This window comes from Vanacampus margaritifer, chromosome 6 (assembly GCF_051991255.1).
Source record: "Vanacampus margaritifer isolate UIUO_Vmar chromosome 6, RoL_Vmar_1.0, whole genome shotgun sequence".
Lineage (NCBI taxonomy): Eukaryota > Metazoa > Chordata > Actinopteri > Syngnathiformes > Syngnathidae > Vanacampus > Vanacampus margaritifer.
In genome coordinates this window covers 17872162-17894164 of record NC_135437.1, presented here as the reverse complement: position 1 = coordinate 17894164, position 22003 = coordinate 17872162, and the positions used below count along the sequence as shown (strand labels likewise).

The 22003-nt window shown below is 37.9% G+C and overlaps 1 protein-coding gene across 4 annotated transcripts in view; it reads left to right on the top strand.

Annotated features, from left to right (window-relative positions):
• tmem266 (transmembrane protein 266) overlaps positions 1–22003 on the top strand; it is a 33415-nt gene that overhangs the window by 4223 nt on the left and 7189 nt on the right. For all 4 annotated transcript variants that reach the window (XM_077567592.1, XM_077567594.1, XM_077567593.1 and 1 more), the window contains 4 exons: positions 339–445; positions 6189–6377; positions 18882–19036; positions 21259–21332. In XM_077567592.1, the coding sequence (XP_077423718.1) occupies positions 432–445; positions 6189–6377; positions 18882–19036; positions 21259–21332 (432 nt within the window). In that variant the 5' untranslated portion in view covers positions 339–431. The remainder of the gene's footprint in view (positions 1–338; positions 446–6188; positions 6378–18881; positions 19037–21258; positions 21333–22003) is intronic.

The following is a 22003-nucleotide window of genomic DNA, read 5'->3' as shown; positions in this document are numbered from 1 at the left end:
GGGTAGTACAATATGACCCCATTTTTTTTTTATATTTAAAAAAACTACCCAATTTTTGGGAGTGTTTAATACAAAATAAGCATTTGGGGGCGGGTGGTTGTCTTGTGCAAAGCAACCAAAAAAAAAATTGGGTAAAATTGACCCAAGTAGTGGATTAGTCCATTTTTGACCCAAATTGGGTTACTTTTGACCCAACAGTTTTTAGAGTGTTGGTAATCATGCATTTGCGTGTACATTGAATCATTATTTGACGTATCTTTTTGCAAATATAGTACAATTCCTAGTGTATGCTATTCATGTGATACACCATGTACATTTTTTTCCTGTATTTTCCAAAGGTGTGAAAGGAGCCGAGCCAGGTCACTGTCGCTGTGACTATCATTTTACACCTGGCCTGATTTAGTGCCAACGTCCGTCGGAAGCCTTTCAACATGAGCAACCACCAGTAAGTACCCCCGACGCGTGCGTCTCTTATTCTGAGAGGGTGCAAAATCCCGAATCTCTATTGATGAGCACGCCGTCTCGTGCAAAGGGCACCTCCATCTTGGTGGGTCCTGATTAGCTCGATGGGACCGGCATATTCTCCTGTGAGGACCTGCCAACACGGTGGGGTTGGACCTCATCTACAGTATAATATATCAGTCATCTCCTGTCTGCCGACACCTCTAAGCATTCATGAGGGATGCTCACTTGTCATCTTCTCTTATTAATAATTACTCCATGTGTGTGTGTGTGTGTGTGTGTGTGTGTGTGTGTGTGTGTGTGTATGTGCGTGTGTGCGCGTGCGTGTGTATGTGTGTGTGTGTGTGTGGTCCTGCAGACAAGCCCTGCATTCTGATGGCAGCCGTGCTAAGAGAAGGTAGAAAGGAGGGGAGGGGGAGGTGGTGTGGAGTGGAACAGACTTGAGGGGTGGGGGGAGGTGAATCCAAAATGGGTTCAGTCAGCTGTGTTCTCTGGTTAAAGGCGCAGGGTTCCGAGAACAGTCGGGAGCGCAACGTCTGTACTGCGGCCAATCATCTTTAAGTAGATAATAGCGGGAAGGTGATGACTGCTTATGAGTGCGCTTCAGTCAAGCCCACAGCCAGCAAGTGAGGCGACAGATGGGAAAGTTTTAACGTTGACAAAGGGTTTTGGAGTTATTTGAACCCTGATTCTGTTTGACAGGATGCCCCTCGCACTGTAGCATCCCTGTTGTGGCGTGAGAGGGTTTTTTTTTAGGGTCCAAAAGTATTTGCGTTTTTATGATTCTGCCTTTCACATCAATGGAGAATATGTCTCACCTACCTTATGATGCAAAGAGGTACCAGTTACGTACGCACTTCTGAAATAGCAAATTTGCTTCAATTACCAATAAATATATCATTACCAATAATAATAAATATCAATATGCAAGACTTTAGAATCTATAAATCTTTTTGTTTGTTTTTTCTAGAGAGCTCAGTATTGTTCATTCGGTAATTTTACCGATTTGACATGTCATCATCATTGCTCTCTCTCTTTTTTTCTTCTTTTTCTTTTGTATGTGGGTGAGAATGTGTACGTGCGTGCGTGCGTGCGTGTGAGTGTGCATTCATTAGCTCACCTAAAACCTATTACAAAATCCCATACCGTTCACCTAAACCGAACACTTCCAGCCAGAGTCGTGAGGCCGTCAGGAGACCCGAGGAAGGACCAAAGAAAAGAAAGGAAAGTGAGAGAGAGAAAAAAAAAGAATCTATAAATCCTTGGTTACATTTTTAAATGCTCACTAAAACATCATTCCTAGGAAATCACAATAGCCCATCACTGTAGACGTATTTTCAGAGCAGGCCCCCCTGGGGACCATTTTGGGTTAATGGTTCGTTCAAGGTCGCAACTGTCCCAAAAAAAAACGTTCGCCAGACATTTTAATGGTCGCAACTTCTTGTTGCCAGGAAATTTCTCAAAATAGAAAAAAAACATTGTTGTTGAATTCTTTGCAACGGTTTGAGACCTACAATGCACTTCATCTAAGGGTGTGTTTCCATTATTTTATCATACACAAAATATTAGAATTCATTGTAGGTGTGCACCGATCGATCAGCACCAATTTCATTAATTTTGGGGTAATTGGAGATAAAACACAAAATAAACTTTTGAATCTAACACCTCAATAACAGTGTCATTAAAAGCATCAGCATTAGACGGATTTCGTTCTGTCTGGCGGTTTGGATTCTCCCATCATTTATTTTGTCATATTGAAAACAAAATATTAAACCAATAATATTATGTACTTTACGTGTCCATGTCCAGATGTTGGCGACCCGTTTTCAGGCTAAAACTCATTTTTTCATGTCGGCCTATGGAGAAAAATACACTACATGGAAGTGCCATTGTTCCTTGGTTAACAATAAATTGTACAGGGAGTCCAGGTCAGGGCAACAATGCTGCCATCCTGCAAATAATGTCGTCGCTGTCGGGAGCTTGTGTCTGATCTACTGCCGGGGAGTGCGGCCTGTCCCCGTGTAATTGATTTGGCACATTTGTCTTGGTTTGCTGATGATATCAAGACAGTGAATTGCTGCGCTTCAAGCAGCAGCCAAGTGTCTGGATGCAAACTTATTGGGCAAAGTGGCGGTCGTCCAGACAGCCGGCTGGAAATACGGCCACTCTTAGCACTCAGTAACAATGACACTGACGGTCGCTTCCAATTGAAAGAGAAAAGCAAAAAGTTTCAACAAGAGCACCTGGAGAGGGCAAACGTCTGCCAAGGCGCAAACAACTTGTCACGTGTTGAAAATCAATCAGTGGATGACTTCAATGGGGTTTCATTCACAACCGGGATTTGTACTTGGTCTTTAACTCATTCACTGCCATTGACGGCTATAGACGTCAAAAATTCATTTGAACTATTTCTATTCGTTTTTTTCCCCACTTTTGTTAACAAGAGTATGAAAACCTAGAAATTTTGTTTTATTGTACATTTAGAACAGATAAAAAAATGTTGATTAATCGTGAGTTAACTAGTGAAGTCATGCGATTAATTACAATCAAAAAATTGACGCCCCTAATTAAAAAAAAATAAAAATAAAAAAAGATTAAAAAAAAAAATTAACAAAAGTGGAAAAAATGTTAAACTAATAGAAATAGTTAAAATACATTTTTTGACGTCTATAGCCGTCAATGGCAGTGAATGAGTTAAAGTGGAAGTCAACCATAAACATTTCTTGACAATAATAGGTTATATGTGACCTCAATAGTCTAAACATGACATTCTGATGAATATTACATTTTTGGAACTTGAGTTATAAAACAAAATCCAGCCGTTCTTATCCATCTTAGGGGGCGGCCATTTTGCCACTTGCTGTCCACTGAAGATGACGTCAATTTTGCTCAGTGCTCAGGCAACAACCAATCAGAGCTCACCTGTTTGTTTGTTTTTAAGCTTTGCTGTGATTGGTTACCTGAGCCCTAAGCAACATTGATGTCATCTTCAATCGACTGCAAGTGGCAAAATGGCCGCCGCCTGAGATGGATTATAAACAACTGGATTTTGCTGCTTAACTCATATTGCACTAACACAATATTAACCAGAATACCATATTTAGACTAGTGGGGCTACATAGAACATATAAATTGGTCAAATTCTTTTAATGCCTGTATGATTTATTTATTTATTTTTTGTAATATGAATCCCAGAATGATTGCGACTTTAGATCTTGTACGTCCCGCATCGAGATTTATGAATTGCTCTTACACTCAGGGACCCAATCACGGGCAGTGATTACTCTCACAACACAGATTAAGTTGCAGTTGTCTCTCAAATATGAAGTGAAAACTAATTTAAAAAAATGTTTTTCAATCACAGCAAAGCTTAAAAACAAACAAACAGGTGAGCTCTGATTGGTTGTTGCCTGAGCACTGAGCAAAATTGACGTCATCTTCAGTGGACAGCAAGTGGCAAAATGGCCGCCCCCTAAGATGGATAAGAACAGCTGGATTTTGTTTCATAACTCAAGTTCCAAAAATTTAATATTCATCAGAATGTCATGTTTAGACTATTGAGGTCACATATAACCTATTATTGTCAAGAAATGTTTATGGTTGACTTCCACTTTAACTCATTCACTGCCATTGACGGCTATAGACGTCCAAAAAATTATTTTAACTATTTCTATTAGTTAAACATTTTTTCCACTTTTGTTAATTTATTTTTTGTGTTTTTTTAAATACAATAAATAAATAGATAAAATAATGTACACATCTATTAAATTGTTTATGCAGCTTTTTGGACTCTATCCTTGTGCTTACTGGTATCACATACAATTTGTGGAATGTCCTCGCCCGCACCGCTAAAGAGAAGCCAAGTATTGAGATGTGAAGTCGTGTCGAGATGGCAAGCAGCCACTCTGCTGGGCTGCGGTCATAATGGCTGCTGGCCCGCTCTCTGATTGGCCGGAAATGTGGTTTTGATGCACTAAACAGTTTGTCTGTCATGACTGATTAGTGTCCTGGTCGCCGGCGGCTCGAGGTGCCAAGCGCATGCGAGATTCCGTTTTGGTTGTTTCACTGCAATCCCGTCAAGACTTGGGGTTGTGACGGCAACATGTGTGTGACGATCTCGCTCAATTGAAAGAAACCTTTCAAAGGAGTCCATGAAAGTGCTTCTCATCAAGAATCAGGCCAAGCAAAGAGGAAAAAAGCTATTTTTCTTTCTAGGACTGCTTACATTAACATTTAACAGAAAAGGTGCTTCTGCTCATCCACCTTCAACCCAGCACACAAAGTGTACAATATACCAAGACGCCATCTTTGTCTCGTAATCAATGACTTTGCCCTGCTGTTGATCACTGGTGTTATTCACGTCTCCGCACGGGCTACGCTGGACCACCGCCAAGCCACGTGAGACCCCTGTTGTAGGGTGACTTCTCCTTGTTCCCCATTGGTTCAGCTCGTCCCCTCACAATCCCCCCCACCCCCCTGTATTTAAATTTCAAGACCTTGTTGGCGGATAAAATGACAGCTGACCTTACAAAGGATATGTGATGTGCAAAGACGGCTTGTGTGTCATTCAGTGTCACGTGAAGAAGCAGGAAATCTGAGCTTTTATTGCATCTTGTTGTAAATATTAAAACGATAATGCTGTTGTCAGTTTTCACCTTTTACTGGACAAAAAAATGTAGACAAAACAAAAATCAAAATGTAAACAAAACAAAAATAGTTTTAAAACTCAACCCTGTTAAAAAAAAAAATAATAATAATTGGATGTAATTCCACTGTTGACCACTAGATGGTGCCACACTATTCATTTAACATTGTGAAGATTTGAAAGAAACATCCCTTTTCTGCAGGACAATTTTTGAACAGTCATCTTTCTCTTATAAGAGTTGTCAACTCTGGAACAAACTGCTATCAGAAATAAAATCCATTTGTTTTGTTTTTTTGTTTTTTTAATTGCTTAGTGTAGGTTTTATGTCATATACTATTAATGTAATATTGGATTATTGATTTTGAATTGTGCGGTTTCTTCGGCCTTTTGCTTTTTATTGATATATCTTTCGCATTTTATATTCTTCTGCTGTGGAAGAGCCCAACTGGGGACTGGAGTTGAAAATTAGCATTAGCTATTACCTCTATATGCTTCACATTATCCCTTTCAAATAAAGAATTTAATTGAATGAAGAACAGTGATAACAGGAAGTAGGCCTATTTCAAGCTCATCCTAGTTTTTGCTGAATAATGTTGAATGTTAAATCCTCTTCAATCCTGTTTTTTTTTTTTTTTTTTTTACACTTACAGAAAATGACACCCGTAGATTCATTTAATAAAAGTGTGTATGGGTTTAGGCTGTCGCCTATTTTTGTATCGTGGATTTAACTTATTTCAAGGGTGGTGTGGAACGTTACTACATTTAAGCAAATAATGCTTATTATGCTTAATATTGAGTAGCATACAAATAATAACGGAAAATCCAAGCACCCTAGGAGTAACAAATGTCTGAGCATGTTTACACTTTATTTTATCAGAATTAGACATCCTTCCAGCCAACACATCCTCATTTGCTAACACCTAAATCCAGTGGTGTAATTTTAGTAGTAAAATAAGGCTTCTTCATTTAATGAGGTCCAGACGAGTGAAATCGCATTTAACTGTCCGGAACATTCTCCGAGACTTTGTGACTCTGTGCCAGGGACTCTAACACTTGCCGTTGTTGTGCGCTGGTGCGACAGGGCCCCCCCTCAAGCCGCTTCCTCCGAGCTGGAGGTGATCTCCCAGCAGGTGGAGGAGGAAAGCCAGTGCGTGGCCCCGGTCCAGCTGGTTAGCTTCACCTATAGAGACTTGCCTCTGGCCGCCCTGGATGTATCCCTCGCTGGATCTCAGCTCATCTCAAACCCGGATGAAGAGGACAACAGAGAGGGGTATGTTTCTAAAAGTCTCGATTACTCACTGCACATTTGGTCAGTAAATGGCTTGATTTTTGTATTGAACAAAAATTTGTCTTTGTAGCTTTGCCAAACCACAGTTCCAAATTATAGTCAAAATTGCTTTATTGTCCAAACAAACACAATGTGTAAATGATATCCCAAAAAAGTATAAATATGTTCTATTTTAAATGTTTTAAGTTTCCCAAAGGCGTATTTATACGTTTTTTTTTTTTTTTTTTTTTTTTTTTTATGCTAGAGCATACAGAACTGCAAAGAACGGTTGAAGAAATGGTAATTATTACACAAACGGCTAGCAGGTGGCAGAAGAGCAAAGGAAATTAACCAGAGCCACGTTGAAAAAAAAACCTCAATTACTCTACAATTACTACTACAATTCTAAATAGATTTGTAAATAGTGATGAAATTTAGCTATATTCAAATGCTAATTGCTGCAAAACAGAAACAGATAGAAATGTACTTTTTTTCCTGATGAAAGAAGAGACTCTAATCTTTCTATAGCAATAGAACACAATATTCTGTGAGACTTGCAAAATCTGTCAAAATCCAGTAAAACACCCGGGAGTGAAGGGGATTGCTTCAGTGGAAATGGCTGGGAGTGAATGAGTTAATTTAAAAATCGGAGTATTTTTTTAAAATGAAAGCAAGGATTCATATTGTATTTAAGATGGCCGCCATCGGCGTACTCACAGGTCCAATTGACTTTACCATTGACGCTTCTCCGCTAATTACAACTTAAAATCCTTTAAAAAACCAAAAATATAGCGCAATGTCATAGCTCGCGTCGCAAGATTCGAGCTAGACGGAGCTACACTTTGATTTTTTTCACTGTCGGATCAGAGATCACACAGAAGCGGTAAATGAGCAAGATTAATCATTATAATCAGATCCCGCTCTCACTAATTTGTATGCTCAAAAGCCCCAAATGTAATCACACAATGACTGATGTTGCCACCCCAATTATGAACATTTGAGTAATATTGTGGCCTGTTGTTGCCTGAATGTGCTTTATCCTTAATGAGGTGGGATTGCTGATCATCTATCCTGCCGTCACGCTCTCCATTACTCGTTATTACATTCGTATCGTCACATTTCGTGTTGGAGTCCTCCTATGAGTCCTGAATTTGCATTCATTTATTATTATCATTATATCAGATAGTCGTTTGCTGGTTCCATTTCCGCGCTCAGTGAAGTTTCTATTCTCAGTGGCGATGTCTCGTCAGAAAACAAGGAGAGTTATTTTTAGGTCTAAGGTCATCTTTTTCTTATCACAATTATCGGCCGGCTGTTGGCTCAGTCCAGGACACGCCTTTCCCGGACGAATGACCAGTGTTCTCTAAACAGTCTTAATGGTTCTCTCTTAATAGTAGAGATAGACCAATATGCTTTTTTCAGGGCCGATACCGATTATCGGTAGTCAGGGAGGCCGATAACCGATATTTGAAGCCGATATTACATTTGCAGGGGAAAAAAATTGGTGTCAAAATTTTTAATAATAACATAATAATAACAACTCTAGCACTTGACTGCTTAAATGCCTTCAAGCACATGTTTATTAAACAGCTTTTGTGATTTGCAACATGTTAAAAGTTTTTTGTTTGCTATCAGCTTTTGCATTATTATGCCAATTCCCAAATAGCCACTAATTCGCGGGCTAACTGTTAGCTTGCGGGCTACCTATTCACCCACACGCTAACCCCGGGATAACTCCCAAATAGCCGCTAAAAAACGGCTATTAGGTTAGCCCGCGAGCTAACCGTTACCTCACGAGCTAACCTAATAGCAGTTAATTTGCGAGCTAGCCAGGTAGCTCGCGGGCTAATTGCCGCTAATTTGCGAGCTAACGGTTAGCTTGCGGGATAACCATTCACCCGCACGCTAACCCCCAAATAGCTGCTAATTGGCGAGCTAACTGTTAGCTCACACGTTAACCCTGGGATAACTCCCAATTAGCCGCTAAAAAACAGCTATTAGGTTAGCCGCAGGCAGTTTTTAATATATCGTCCATCAAAACAAAAAAAGAGGCCAATGTCGATATTCATAAAATGATAAATATCGGCGCAGATTATCTACCGGCCCGATTATCGGTCTATCCCTACTTAACAGTGTTTAGAGACTGTTTAAAACAGAACAGTCAGAATGGTCTTTAAAGACTGTTTAGAGAATGTCCAGGAAATGCTACGCGATCGAACGAACCATGAAAGTCATTTAAACAGGGGTGTGTAAACTTTTATATCCACACAGTAGATTTGGGGAGAGTATAAGTGGATGATGCAATGAGCAATTGAGGCCCGGCATCAAGTTTCCTCAAGGAAACTATTTGGCGTACGAAAATAGCTACAGTATACACTTGTAAAAGTTTGACCTACTTCTTTATTAATTAATGTATTTAATATTTTCTTCCAGGCCAGGTGATGTAGCCAACAACCAACAAACGTGACTAATCAAACAGTGGGTCCGAATGGGTTGTGGGGTTCAGTTGCACCTCCACTAACAATTTAGGTGATGAATTTCAGCAAATTTCTGTCTAACCTTTTCCGCATTTTCCGACCACTTTAGTTTCGATGCTAACCAACGTGCCTCCAGGGTGAGCAGAGGAAAACCCTTTACGGTATTTCCTCTGAGCATTTTAGATTGGCATTTCTGATTACCGGCACAAAGTCAAACCTGTTGTTGCAGTCTTGCACACCTTCACATGCACACTGTGTGGAAAAAGACCGTCACCGGTCGTGGCAGCCTGAGTGACGCATGTATTGCATCATAGGAATGACGCAGGCGCTTTTCTTCACACAAGGCGAGTACAATAAAGCTTGCAGTTAGAGGAGGTGCTGGGATTTCCCAGACAGAAATGTCATTTACATTCTAGACATGCTTTTACGGAAGCAGATTGCATTCACTTGGGAAAAAAAACAACTCCTGTTTTTCTGACTAATTTTTGGGGGGAGCTTTGTTTGTTTTTTTAGTATTTTTTTAATTGTCTGTTTTACTGAATATTTTTTTTCTGTAAAAAAAAAAAATCTAAAAAACAAGCTGAAAATTAGTATTTTTTGAAAAATTACGAAGCGTATTGCATTCACCTGGAGAAAAAAAATCCTGTTTTTCTGACAAATTTTTTGGGGGAGCTTTGTTTTTTTAGAGTATTTTTTTGTGTTATTGCATAAAACAATAATACGGAAGCATATTGCATTCACTTGAAAAAAAAAAAATTATTGTCTGTTTTACTTAATTTTTTTTTTCTGTAAAAAAAAAAAAATTAATTAATTAAATTAATATTTTTTTTCTGTAAAAAAAATATATATATATACCAAAAACAGGATGAAAAAAAATACTTAGACAAACAGGAGGAAAAATGACTCAGAAAAAACAGGGGGGAAATTATTTTTAAAAAACTGTTTTTTTTTTAATTTATTATAGTAAGTGTATTTTTTTTTTTTACTCCAAGTGACTCACTAATAGCGGAAGCAGACACTTTTCCGCATACCTCCATATGCAATTTGATGGTCATGTTTACTTACTGGCTCTCAATAAAGGAATGAATGTGTATACTGTATTGTGGTTTGTTCTCTAATCTCTGAGGGAAAACTCTTTTTAAAAAAATATTCAGAAAAAAAAAATATTCAGAAAAAAAAATATTCAGAAAAACTGAAAAATAGTTATTTTATAAAACAGGGGGAAATTACTCAGAAAAACTGAAAAAAAAATATCCAGAAAAACAGAGGAAAATAATATTTTTTTAAACAGAAAAAAATTTAAAAAATTTTTTTCGATAAAACAGAAAAAAATACTCCCAAAAACAAAGCTCCCCCCAAAAATTAGTCAGAAAAACAGCACTTTTTTTCCCCCCTGTTGAATGCAATACGCTTCCGTACTTTGTCACCTTGTAATGACCCCCCCCCCCCTTTTTTTTTTGTGTCTGATTGAGACCTCTGGTTAAAGAGAATCACGTTTGAAGTACCGTTCTTCTAAACGAAAACCCTCATGTTGCCGAACGCCTCAATATTTGATGTTTGCTTTTGTATCTGGCTGCGCTCGGAAAGGAGCGGAAGAGCACACAGAAGCACGTTTAGTCTTGCTCGGCAGCTTGGCAGTGCTCTTCATCAGGAGACGTGGGCGATGATGTGGGAGGTGGATGTTCTTGCCGACCACATGGGGCACAAGCGGTACTCGCGGATTGTGTGCAGCGGTGAGCTGGATGGAATTATTAATAGAATTTGGCTGCAACCGTCTCCTGCGCGCGGGTTCAAGATGTGATTTCACGCCACAGTCAAATCATTATTGTCTTGATTCATGTCAAGCAAGACTGCATCATCTTAGCACCCTGATAGTGACAACTTAGCGCTGCCTTAATAGGGGTTATGACCGGTCTATTTTGGATGAGTTTGTTGGTAATGGCATTTGGAAGAGTGATTATAAAGTTTGCACACCCTTGAATTTTGTGATGGAAAAAAAGAGAGCAATGAGAAATGATTTGCCACCATTAACCTTATTTATAGCCAGTACAATTCTATTGGGGATGGGGGGGGGGGATTAAGATAAAAAACTAAAATAATGTGATTGCATAAGTGTACACACCCTCTTAGAACTGGGATGTGGCTGTGTTCCAAATGAACCTATCATCACACATCATGCGTTTTTTGAAGACTCATACGTGCCAATTATAGATCAATTAAAAACTGTGTTAACTTCAGGGAAGTATTTATTTAAATTGTTTGTTAACTTTGTAAGAGATGCTGAGCATTGAAAGTCTTTGTACTTTTTCTTTTTGTTTGAAATTAAAACTAAGATTTCGGATATTTTGATGTTTTTGAAAACTTTATTTACTATAGAAAACAAGAGCTATTTACTTTTTTATTTAGCTTTATTATTTAACTATTACACTATTACTCTATTATTTATTTCACTTTTTAAGAAATGTCTTTTGACTAAGATTTAAAAAAAAAGTCAATATTTTGCAAATCTTAAAAGTTGTTCAACATTTGATGATTTTTTTTAACAAAGTTAAGAGTTGTAGGATTTTTTATTTTATTATTATTATTATTTTTACGTCACTATTTTCCCTTGAAGTGAAAGTGAATATTGTAATATAATATTGGTTACTAACAATCTGTTTCGGTGTCAGTCCTGAAAAAAACAACCCATCAATCTATTGCTAATTTTAACTTACTCTGATCAACCCCCATATTCATTTCAAATGTTCCAGTAGGCTTTTCTTGACATTTTTTCCCTTTCTAACAGACACATTGAAAGGAACCCCGACTGTCATGACAAACTTGCTCTATATTATTTACTTGGTTGTTACTAACATAACTATGAGATTCATTTTTCAAAAATAATTTCCAGTTTTATACATTTTATAGAAATGTTACTTGGACGTACGCCGCCATTGTTATTTACGTCGCAAAGCATTTAGTGCGTAGTGACGTAGAATGGCGGCTGTGAAACGCGTGTAAACGAAAGCAAGGTAAGCCTCCGTAGCGTTCCTAAAGGGACGATCAAAATTCTTGGATGCGTCTGGTGAATGACGAGAGCACGGCGCGGGGGAGGGTGACTCTCCCGATCGCATGTTGTTTGTTTAGGAACGCGACGAGGCTTAACTTGCTTTCTTGATAGGCTTTTCACCATTCTACGTCACTACGCACTGAATGCGGTGTGACGTAAATAACAATGGCGTGCAAATTGTTTCTGCAAAATGTATTAAATTCGATTTTTTTTTTTAAGGTTTTGTGCTTGCACTGACTTTTATTTAGAATTGTTCAAAATTCCCTCACCTTGACTACGACCCCATTTCAGCCCCAAAGCGTGATTCTGCTTGACCTTTTTTGTAATTACGGCCAAAACGAGCTAAGCATTAGCTTGCTATTATCCGGACTGGTTGCTGTGACCTCCAGACTTGGTGGAGCCCCCCGACTTCTGTCATATCTTCTCCGCGTGCGCTTGTCCTGACTTTTCATCCGCATCTCAGCTGGCTGCCCACAGCAGCAACAGCAGCAGCATATGCCGTTGATGTCCAGGGGTCAGACTGAGAGGTGTGAGGCACACAGCAATGACAGATGGTTCATGTGGGTCAAACTGCCGCTTTGACTGGAGGAGAGAGCGAAGTGGAGTGGGGATAAAAAGGAAGGATGTGGGATTGGAGCAAACAACCTTCATCCACTTTTTTTTTTCTCCATTCACATCACTACCAACAGCTCCATGTGATGATTGTTGGACATTGTTAGTCTCTAAATGATCTAATGGTATGAATGTGAATGTGTGTAAATAAAGTGCAAATTTCAATGGCATCTAACTCCCTGTTAGAAGAAAAAAAAGTTTAAGATGATTACGTATCAAAATGATGGCATACCCTGTATCCTGTTCCTGGTCTTTTGTGCTATAAAAAATGCCAAATGTTGTCAAGTATTGCCATCATTTAGATGGCGCTCGTAACCATCTCAGGTTTTATATTCTTCGGGAAAATATATGTATTTTAAATAATAAATTAAACAATAAATAAATAAATTATATTAACTCATTCACTGCCATTGACGGCTTTAAACGTCAAAAATTTATTTGAACTATTTCTATTAGTTTAACCTTTTTTTCCCCACTTTTTTTAACAAGAGTATGAAAACCGATTAATTACAATTTTAAAAAATTATAATCGCCTGACTCCGTGAATTTTTTATAATCTTTTATTTTCTTTTTTTTAATTCATTCACTGCCATTGACGGCTATAAACGTCAAAAATTCATTTTAACTATTTTTTATTAGTTTAACATTTTTTCCACTTATGTATGAAAAGTAGTAATATAAAAGGAGTATAAAAACCTAGAATTTTTTTTATATTGTACATTTAGAACAGATATAAAATTGCTGATTAATCGTGAGTTGATTAGTGAAGTCATGAGATGAATTACAATTAAAAAAAAATTTATCTCCTGAATTTTTAATAATCTTTTTTATTTATTTATGAATTAATGGCAGTGAATGAGTTAAAATAAATAAAAACTAATTGTTGACTGTCGAACGTGCACTGTATAGTTCTGTGCAACCGGTCCAATATGGTGGGATATATACGAAAACCGTGATAGAGTCTCACCAAAAATTTATGTGGACATGTGCAGACGTGCTTATCATAGTCTGAAAATATTAGAACAAAACTCACAATATTTTGGATTATTTTATTGTTATGACGCCGAATAATGAAAGCGTTATTTTTTTAAAATTCTATTCACGCCGTAACGTTGGCTCTCCTAGTTGCAAAACATTACATCACTTTAGCGAATAATGGAAGTGTTATTATGCCTAAGTGGCAACGCCTTCGACGTTAACTACGATAGCCATAATTAAAAATAATAATAAATATTGACAATAAACCATAAAATTGGTCAGTTAATTGCTTCTTTACATAATCCCTCTAAATTATTTTGACCTTTTAGGCCGAATAACCCAAAACACTCATCCTGATACTGTTCCATTCCAGTCCTGTAAGTGGCAGTATTGTGCATTTAAAGTAACCACAGCGCCGTCTGCTTCCCAAAATAGCGAGAATTTTAAAAAATAATAATAATTCTCCTCCTTTATGTAAACCTACATTCAAATGTAATGTTTTTCCTTGGCCCATTCACTTCACCATGACATACAGTTACCTGCTACTGTGTTTATAGATGCCCGAAAAGAGCAAGATGTTGCTCTTCGTACCTCCCCCCCATCTCAAACACTCATAGGAACAGTCCTCTTTATCAAGCTGTCCCGCCTGCCTGGCCCCATGTGCGACACAATAGATGACATTTGAGAGTGGCGGGTTTAAGGGTTTGTTAATATTCACAGACATGCAAAGTGCGAGATTGCTTTTTAGGCTGAGAGCGAGGAGCGATGGAGTGTCCTGGCGAAAACCTATTTATCAAGGACAGCTTGTCTGTTACTACACACATGGAGCCCGATCCATCTTCATTTGCTTAGACTCTGTGGTCCATTTCTGTGGCGAAGACTAGCGCTTTGTGTCCCCGCTGCCGTGTCAGTCCTTAGTGGAAGATGCACGAAAAACTGAATTGCTGAGAACCTATACTGTACATCATCTGTAGTAGTAAAACAAGGCTTTACAATGATGTATTCAGAGCATACTTGGATGCTTTTTTGCTATATTGTCTAATGTGCATAAATTAGATTAGATTAATGTGCAAAAAAGTGGGTACTAGTTAGCCCCAAGGACAACATGAACAGCCTATGGATTTGTTCTCAAAATAGCTCAAAGTTTGTTAATCTACCAAATTTTCCGTAGTTTCTTTAAAAATAAAATAGATTCTGTCAAATAGGAAAAGGTATGTTACAGCAATATTTTTGCTCATCGTTATCTTACTGTTAGAATCTAATTTTGGCCCATGCCTAGGTGCTTATAATGTTACATCTAAACCTTGAATGTGCTTGTTATACAGGCAGGTATGAAAGTTGATTTCCTAGATAAATGTGAAGAAAAAAAAACATGGTACCAGCGGGTACTAGTTAGCCCCAAGGACAACATGAGCAGCCTATGGATTTGTTCTCAAAATTTGTTAATCTACCAAATTTTCCGTATTTTCTTTAAAAATAAAATATATTCTGTCTAATAGGAAAAAGTATGTTACAGCAATATTTTTGCTCATCGTTATCTTATTGTCAGAATCTATTTTCGGCCCATGCCTAGGTGCTTATAATGTTACATCTAAACCTTGAATGCGCTTGTTATACAGGCAGGTATGCAAATTGATTTCCTAGATAAATGTGGAAAAAAAAACATGGTACCAGCGAGTACTAGTTAGCCCCAAGGCCAACATGAGCAGCCTATGGATTTGTTCTCAAAATAGCTCAAAGTTTGTTAATCTACCAAATTTTCCGTATTTTCTTTAAAAATAAAATATATTCTGTTTAATAGGAAAAAGTATGTTACAGCAATATTTTTGCTCATCGTTATCTTACTGTCAGAATCTATTTTCGGCCCATGCCTAGGTGCTTATAATGTTACATCTAAACCTTGAATGTGCTTGTTATACAGGCAGGTATGCAAATTGATGTCCTCAAAATGTCACTTTATTAGCATATCCTGGTCCCATGTGTGATATGTAGATACAAAGCCTCTCAAGTGAAGAAAGTAAAAAGGAAGTGTAAGGTGGATTTTGTCCTCTGACCTTTACTGCTCTGTTGCCTGCAAGCTCACAGTCGGCGTCCATTTCCCCCTCCCGTGCCAGCTGAGTTCAGCAGAATGCTGAGAATCAAGAGAAGCTTCACCGCAGGCAGCGTGAGGCTCCTCTTCAGTACTGAGAGACCCGTTAAATCTCCAAAAACGTGCTCACATTACTATTCAATCATTAGTTTTTGTTATTTAATGTTGTTGACACTGCATTGATTGGAATTTAAAATGTTTTTTCAATTTTAGATTTATTCATTTCAGTAGTTTTTGTTAACGATAACTTTTCTTGCAAAGTCAAAGCAAAGCAAACATTTAATTATATTTATATATTTATTTTTTTATTTATTTTCGCATTTTTTAATATATATTTTTTTATCATTTTTTTATTTTTGTATTCAGTTTTACTAGTTTATTTATTTATTATATTTTGTTGATATTTTATTTCCATTTATATTATTATTTTTTTAATTATTGACATATATTTTTATATCCAGCTTTAGTTGTACTTTTATTCATTTATTTATTTATTTTGGGCAGTTTTGTTCCTCCATAGTCTCAAGACATCACTGTGTGGCTGTAGTTCACTGCACTACATCATAGAACGAAGGTTCAAATGTTTTGGTCGAAATTTTAATGTGCTAACCTTTTTTGTGCCCAATTAGTGGAACAATCCATATGTTAACAGTACTTTGCATCCGCATGAATAAATAACTAAGTGTTGGCCATGCAGAAAAGTGTCGCTCGTTTGCTCACCGCCTCCCGGTGATGAATCACTTTGTGGGAAAATCTAATTGTCTGTGGCCCAGCGTGCCGCGCTCTTTTGCTGACCTACGTGGCTCTGTTGTAAATGTGCGATCAAGACATTAATCAAGAGTTCTGATCGATCATTTAGAGGCCTGCTAGACCTGCGCAACTTGCACGGTATCGTGATTTAAAAAAAAAAATGTAGGCCTCTTTTTGAAGGGGAATTTTGTGTGCATGTGTAACAATCAATAACTTGAGTGAGTTGATCGAGTAGTCCACACTTATTAGCTCTTAATGAAACACAAAGCAAACCTCCTTGAAGGTAATTGAATTTACCGCATGCGTCCCTCCGTGATTGAAAGAACGACATGTGAGTGAAAGTTCGCTATCTGTGGCTGATGTCTTTCTTCCATCTGGACGTTCTCCCATAGCTGACGCGCCCTCACGTCCATCTCACCCGCTATTGATCGCCTTCATGATCTAATCCCCTCGCTTTGCCCTCCAGTCAGCGAACCTTCCATCTACACCCCCACCGCCCCCCCTACCCTTCCCGTTGCCTGTTGATGTCTTCATGAAGCATCAACAGCAGCCTTTCCCCTCTCCATCCTTGTAGCTGTGTGTGTGTGTATGTCAGATGCACGCGTATGAGCATTCCCAATTGATCCGAACCTGCCATGACCCTGAGAGTAGGTGGGTTTCCATCCACCTATTTTTATGCGAATTTTCAAACAGTCCAAAAAGAAGTGAAATGGAAACGCCAAAAATTCGGGGGGCAAAAAAAGTTTTTACGCTTGGAGGGGGTGGTTTTTGAAGCGTATCGAAAAAAAGGAAATCGCGCATTTTGCGATGGAAACAGGTTTTGCGAATAAGCGACTACAAGACCGGATATACGTCGCACGTTTTGACCGATACTACGTCACACGCACGTTTGTAGTCACAATAAATGGCGGATGATAAAGTACGATATGTTTGGGGAGACGAAGAAACACGATTCTTTTTATAATTAATTAAAGAAAAAAAACAATAATGCAATTTTAGATGGCTTTATTAACATCAGCTCTCAATGTAACGACACACTTCACTTACATGCGGGAGGGAAGCCAACAAGACAAACTACTTCCGTTCAGTCCGTCAAAACCAACATTCCCACCTGGAACTCCCCATTGTCCCAGAGTTCCGTCATTATAACGTCATCTCGCGGCGCATATTCGCAAAAGAAGAGCGGGTGGAAACGGGCATAAATCGCATGTCCGTTTTGCGCATTTTCACAAAATTCGCATTAAAATTTCAAAACATTTGGATGGAAACCTGACTGCTGATTCGCCCTACCCAGCTCCACCCCCCGCCCGGTTACTTTTGCCACTGAAGCGCCCTCCCTTACTAATAAATACTTCAGGTTGGTTTTAAATGATTCCCCTCAAATTAAGTTTGAGGGCTGGGAGTGATCTGTCATTGGCCTGTTCCCTGCTTTCAGCCTTTTTTTTATTTTTATTTTTTATACAGCTTTATTAAATTAATACTTTTCCCGCCTGGCCTGAGTGAGAACGTCTGAATGAATTATTATTCTATTTCAAAGAGTGTGAGTTACATCTCATGCCATTTGGTCGTACTCTTCACTAATGCTCCACAAATGTCTCATGGAGACATAAATGTTTTTAGTTTTTTTTCTGTGCTCTTCCATAGCACGCCAAAATTGTATATTGATCCTTGGTAGGAAATTTCTGCTGGACTGTTTCACTACGTTAAATGCGATATTCTGATTAGTATTTATTTTGTGGAATAAGAATTAAGGCACGGCAACTTTATTTAAATAGCACATTTAATAAACAAGGTAACTCAATGTGCTTCCGGCAACAAAAGGCACAACATCTAAAAGCATTCACAAAACAACTGAAAACATACAGAGCAAAAAGAACAATTAACAATGTAATGACATTTAAAAGCAAAGGAAAGAAATACAAAGTAGCTTTCTGAAATTACCGTAGAATACAATTCTTCAACAACAACAAAATCCTTATCAAACGAATGGGGGGGGGGGGGAGGGACAGTTTATAATCTAGATTTCAAAACATTTATACTTGGGGCTGACTTCACTTTGCAGCATAACAGCTAAACGCCGCTTCACCATGTTTACTTTAAAAACCTAGGCTCAACTAATTGACCTGAATCTTAAGCAAATTCATCCATTTTCATCCATCTCAAGGGGCAGCCATTTTGACCAACACCTACCTCTGCTGTCAATGTAAATTGAGCCCCAATTACAAATGTCACATGACCAAAAGCAGATGTTCGTAATGCGAGCCCGAGGCGAATTTGACGTTGATTTCCGTCGACCGCACTGGGCTGTATCGGCCGGAAATGGCAATCCCCCTGATATGGATGAAAATGGAATGATTTGTTTAAGACTCAAGTCAATTTGGGGAGCCCAGGTTTCAAAGTAAACAGGGTGAAGCGGCATTAAGATGTTATGCTGCACGCAAATGGATTAATCTGCGTCACACTGAAAGCTGTTTTGGAATCCGTGTATTTTTCTATAGATTGTTTTTTGGTTGACCTTGCCTGCTGAAAAATCTTTCTTTCCCCTCTCCCAGGTCCAACTGGCTGAAGCCGTGCTGCGGGGGCCGGGCGGCGCTGTGGCAAGTGTGCCTGTCGTCGGCCGGCTTCAACTGCATCCTGGTGGCCTGCGTGGTTGTGGTGGTGCTGCTGCTGACTCTGGAGCTGCTCGTCGACACCAAGCTGCTGCAGTGTGAGTAAACAGATGCGGATTTAGGAGTCCAGCTGCTCCTTTTAATTGACGACCGTCAGCGCTTGTCTGCACCTGGAAACGCCGTGTAGCGTGTCGCGGCTGTTGTGAATGTGCAATGAACAAGGTGCTAACTTTTCTGCCAACTCATCGTTATAATGATTCAAGTCAGTAATTGCGTCGTTTGTCATTTCTGAGTCGCCACGGGACTACAACCACTGCACTAAAAGCATACAAGACGAGTTTATTTGATATACAGTGGTACCCTGAGATGCCTTAAATCCTCTTTTTCCATTTAAAAGAATGGAAATGCCTTTTAATACTCCCAAGCCCCCCTTAAAAACAACAAAATATTTTGTAATATGTTTTTTAATAAGGAAAATAGCACTCCATAATAGTGTGCTTCATAAACATATAGTAATAACTTCATTTAATTTAAAGAATTCAAGTGTGTGCATCGTGATTTTCGTTGTGAATCGTGGTATGCTCCACTTGGCCAGCGGGGGCAGTATGATACAGTCAGGATAGACACAAACGAAGAAGATGTTCATTGGTGTTTAAATGTCCGTTGTTTATGGGATTATAACACCCTGACTATTGATACTAATTGTTAGCATGTCTGTGGCATTTTCCATTATTTGGGTTATTTTCCATGTTATCATCAAGCCAACATTCATTTAAATACACAACATATATATTTTTTTGTTTCTTCCATATTAGCATTAAGCTAAAAAAATAAATAAATACGCCTCTAATTTTTGTCTCTTCTATTTTAGCATTAAGCTAAAAAAAAATGTTTAAATACGCAACATCTAATTTTTGTCTCTTCCATCTTAGCATTAAGCTAACATTTTTAAAATACAGAACATCTCATTTTTGTCTCTTCCATGTTAGTATTAAGCTAAAAAAAAAAAATTAAATACACAACTTATACTCTCTCTTCCACATTAGCACTAAGCTAACTTTTTTTTTTTAAATACACATCTAATTTTTGTCTCTTCCATCTTAGCATTAAGCTAACTTTTTTTTAAAATACACAACATCTAATTTTTGTCTCTTCCATCTAAGCATTAAGCTAACATTTTTTTAAATACACAACATATATTTTTTGTCTCCATGTTAGCATTAAGATAACTTCTTTCTTTCTTTTTAACACAACATATAATTTTTGTCTCCATGTTAGCATTAAATTTAAAAAAAAATTAAACACACACAGCATATCGTTTTTATGTCTTTGTTTTATGTTCTGGGAATGACTTTAAACAGCTTCAATCCTGTCCATAAATTACCAAACTGCTGCTTATTTTGAAGTGAGTGATTCTGAGTTGACTTTACTGCCACCATACAGTGCACATTTTGTAGCTCGAATTTTTGCTCCCATGCCGAAGCAAAAAAAAAAAAAAAAAACTGTCTTAAAGACGACTCGTACAGTATCACCAAAAAGTGGGGTCACTCATCTCAAGGCGCCACTATTCTGTATTTAGTTTAGTTTTTAGCATATACTATACATGTGATTAGTACTTGGAAAGCATCCAGAAAGACCAAAGAAAGTCATGTCTTATTTCTTATTCATCTTTGCACTTCTCCTATCTTTTAACTTTTAATGAGATGAGTGGTCCCAGAATGTTCCAACATGATCCCAGGTGGGAAAGGCGTGCTGTGATGTAATACGAGGAATACTATATACAAGTACAACACACACGTGTTGAAACAGCAGTGAACTGCTTTATTTTTTTTATTTAAAAAAATCTTATACCATATATTGGGTTCAAAATACTATATGTGCAAACCGCTGCACTGAGACACATTATGCACTGAGAACTTTTTTTTTCTCACCTACTGTGCATTTGTTTTATATTAAGTCATGTTAAATTCTCGTGAGGACGGTCCGAGCTATGGTATGCTAGTTTATCTTCTCTATCCTCTGACCTTAGGCAACTGATCAATCACAACCTTGCAAGCTAACTGTCCCATTAGTATTCCACTCTTGATACACAAGCGGTGTGACCCACCACAAGCCCATGTCACATTCATCCTCATCATCTGTCCTGGCTAAAACACGCTCGTCCATCATGAGCGCAAGGTCACAGGGCACGCGACCAGTGCCAGCTGGTATACGTTTTATTAGCGCAATAAATACACAGGCAGATACAGTACACATGCATAGCGGCACCGAGATCACATGAGCAAGTCAATTGACCAATCGTGTTTCTTCTTCCGTGCAGTCAACAACGCGACCCAATTCGCCGGCGTCATCCACTGGATCAGTCTGGCTATCTTGTCCGTGTTCTTCACTGAGGTGAGTCTCCAGCAGAGCTACGGACAGATAACGAGCTCCACTTGCCGATGGAACGGAGTGATTCGATTATTTGTTTAAGACTAATGTACATCATGGGTGGGAATCACAGAGTATTTAGAATATTTTGTATTGTAAAACATTTTTGAAGAAGTTTACAGTTTTCAAAATTTAAGCATGCTTATGTGAACAATATTCAGTAATTTAAATGTATCATTTATAAATTCATTAACATAATGTTGTGTGCGTTTTGAACATTTACAAGTGTTCAGTATAATGAAATGATTGACGTTATTAAAACCAATATTTCAATTTAGTTAAATGGTTTCTGTAGTAGGGCCTGATCAGCCGTCACCCCCCCCCCCCGATTTATTTATTATTATTATATTTTTATTGTTAATTTTTATTTATTTTTTTATTATTATTATTATTATTATTATTATATATATATTTTTTAATATATATATTAATTTGTATTTATTTTTTTATTTTTTTATTATTCTTTTTTATTTGTTTTTGCTTTTGCTCAACGCCCAGGTTGTGCCAGGTGGGAAAAAAACACTGGCTGTGGAAATTAGTTTCTGAGAGTAAAAAAAATTATATATTTTTTTTTTAACTCATTCACTGCCATAAACTCATTTTTAACTATTTCTATTATTTGATTTTTTTCCCCA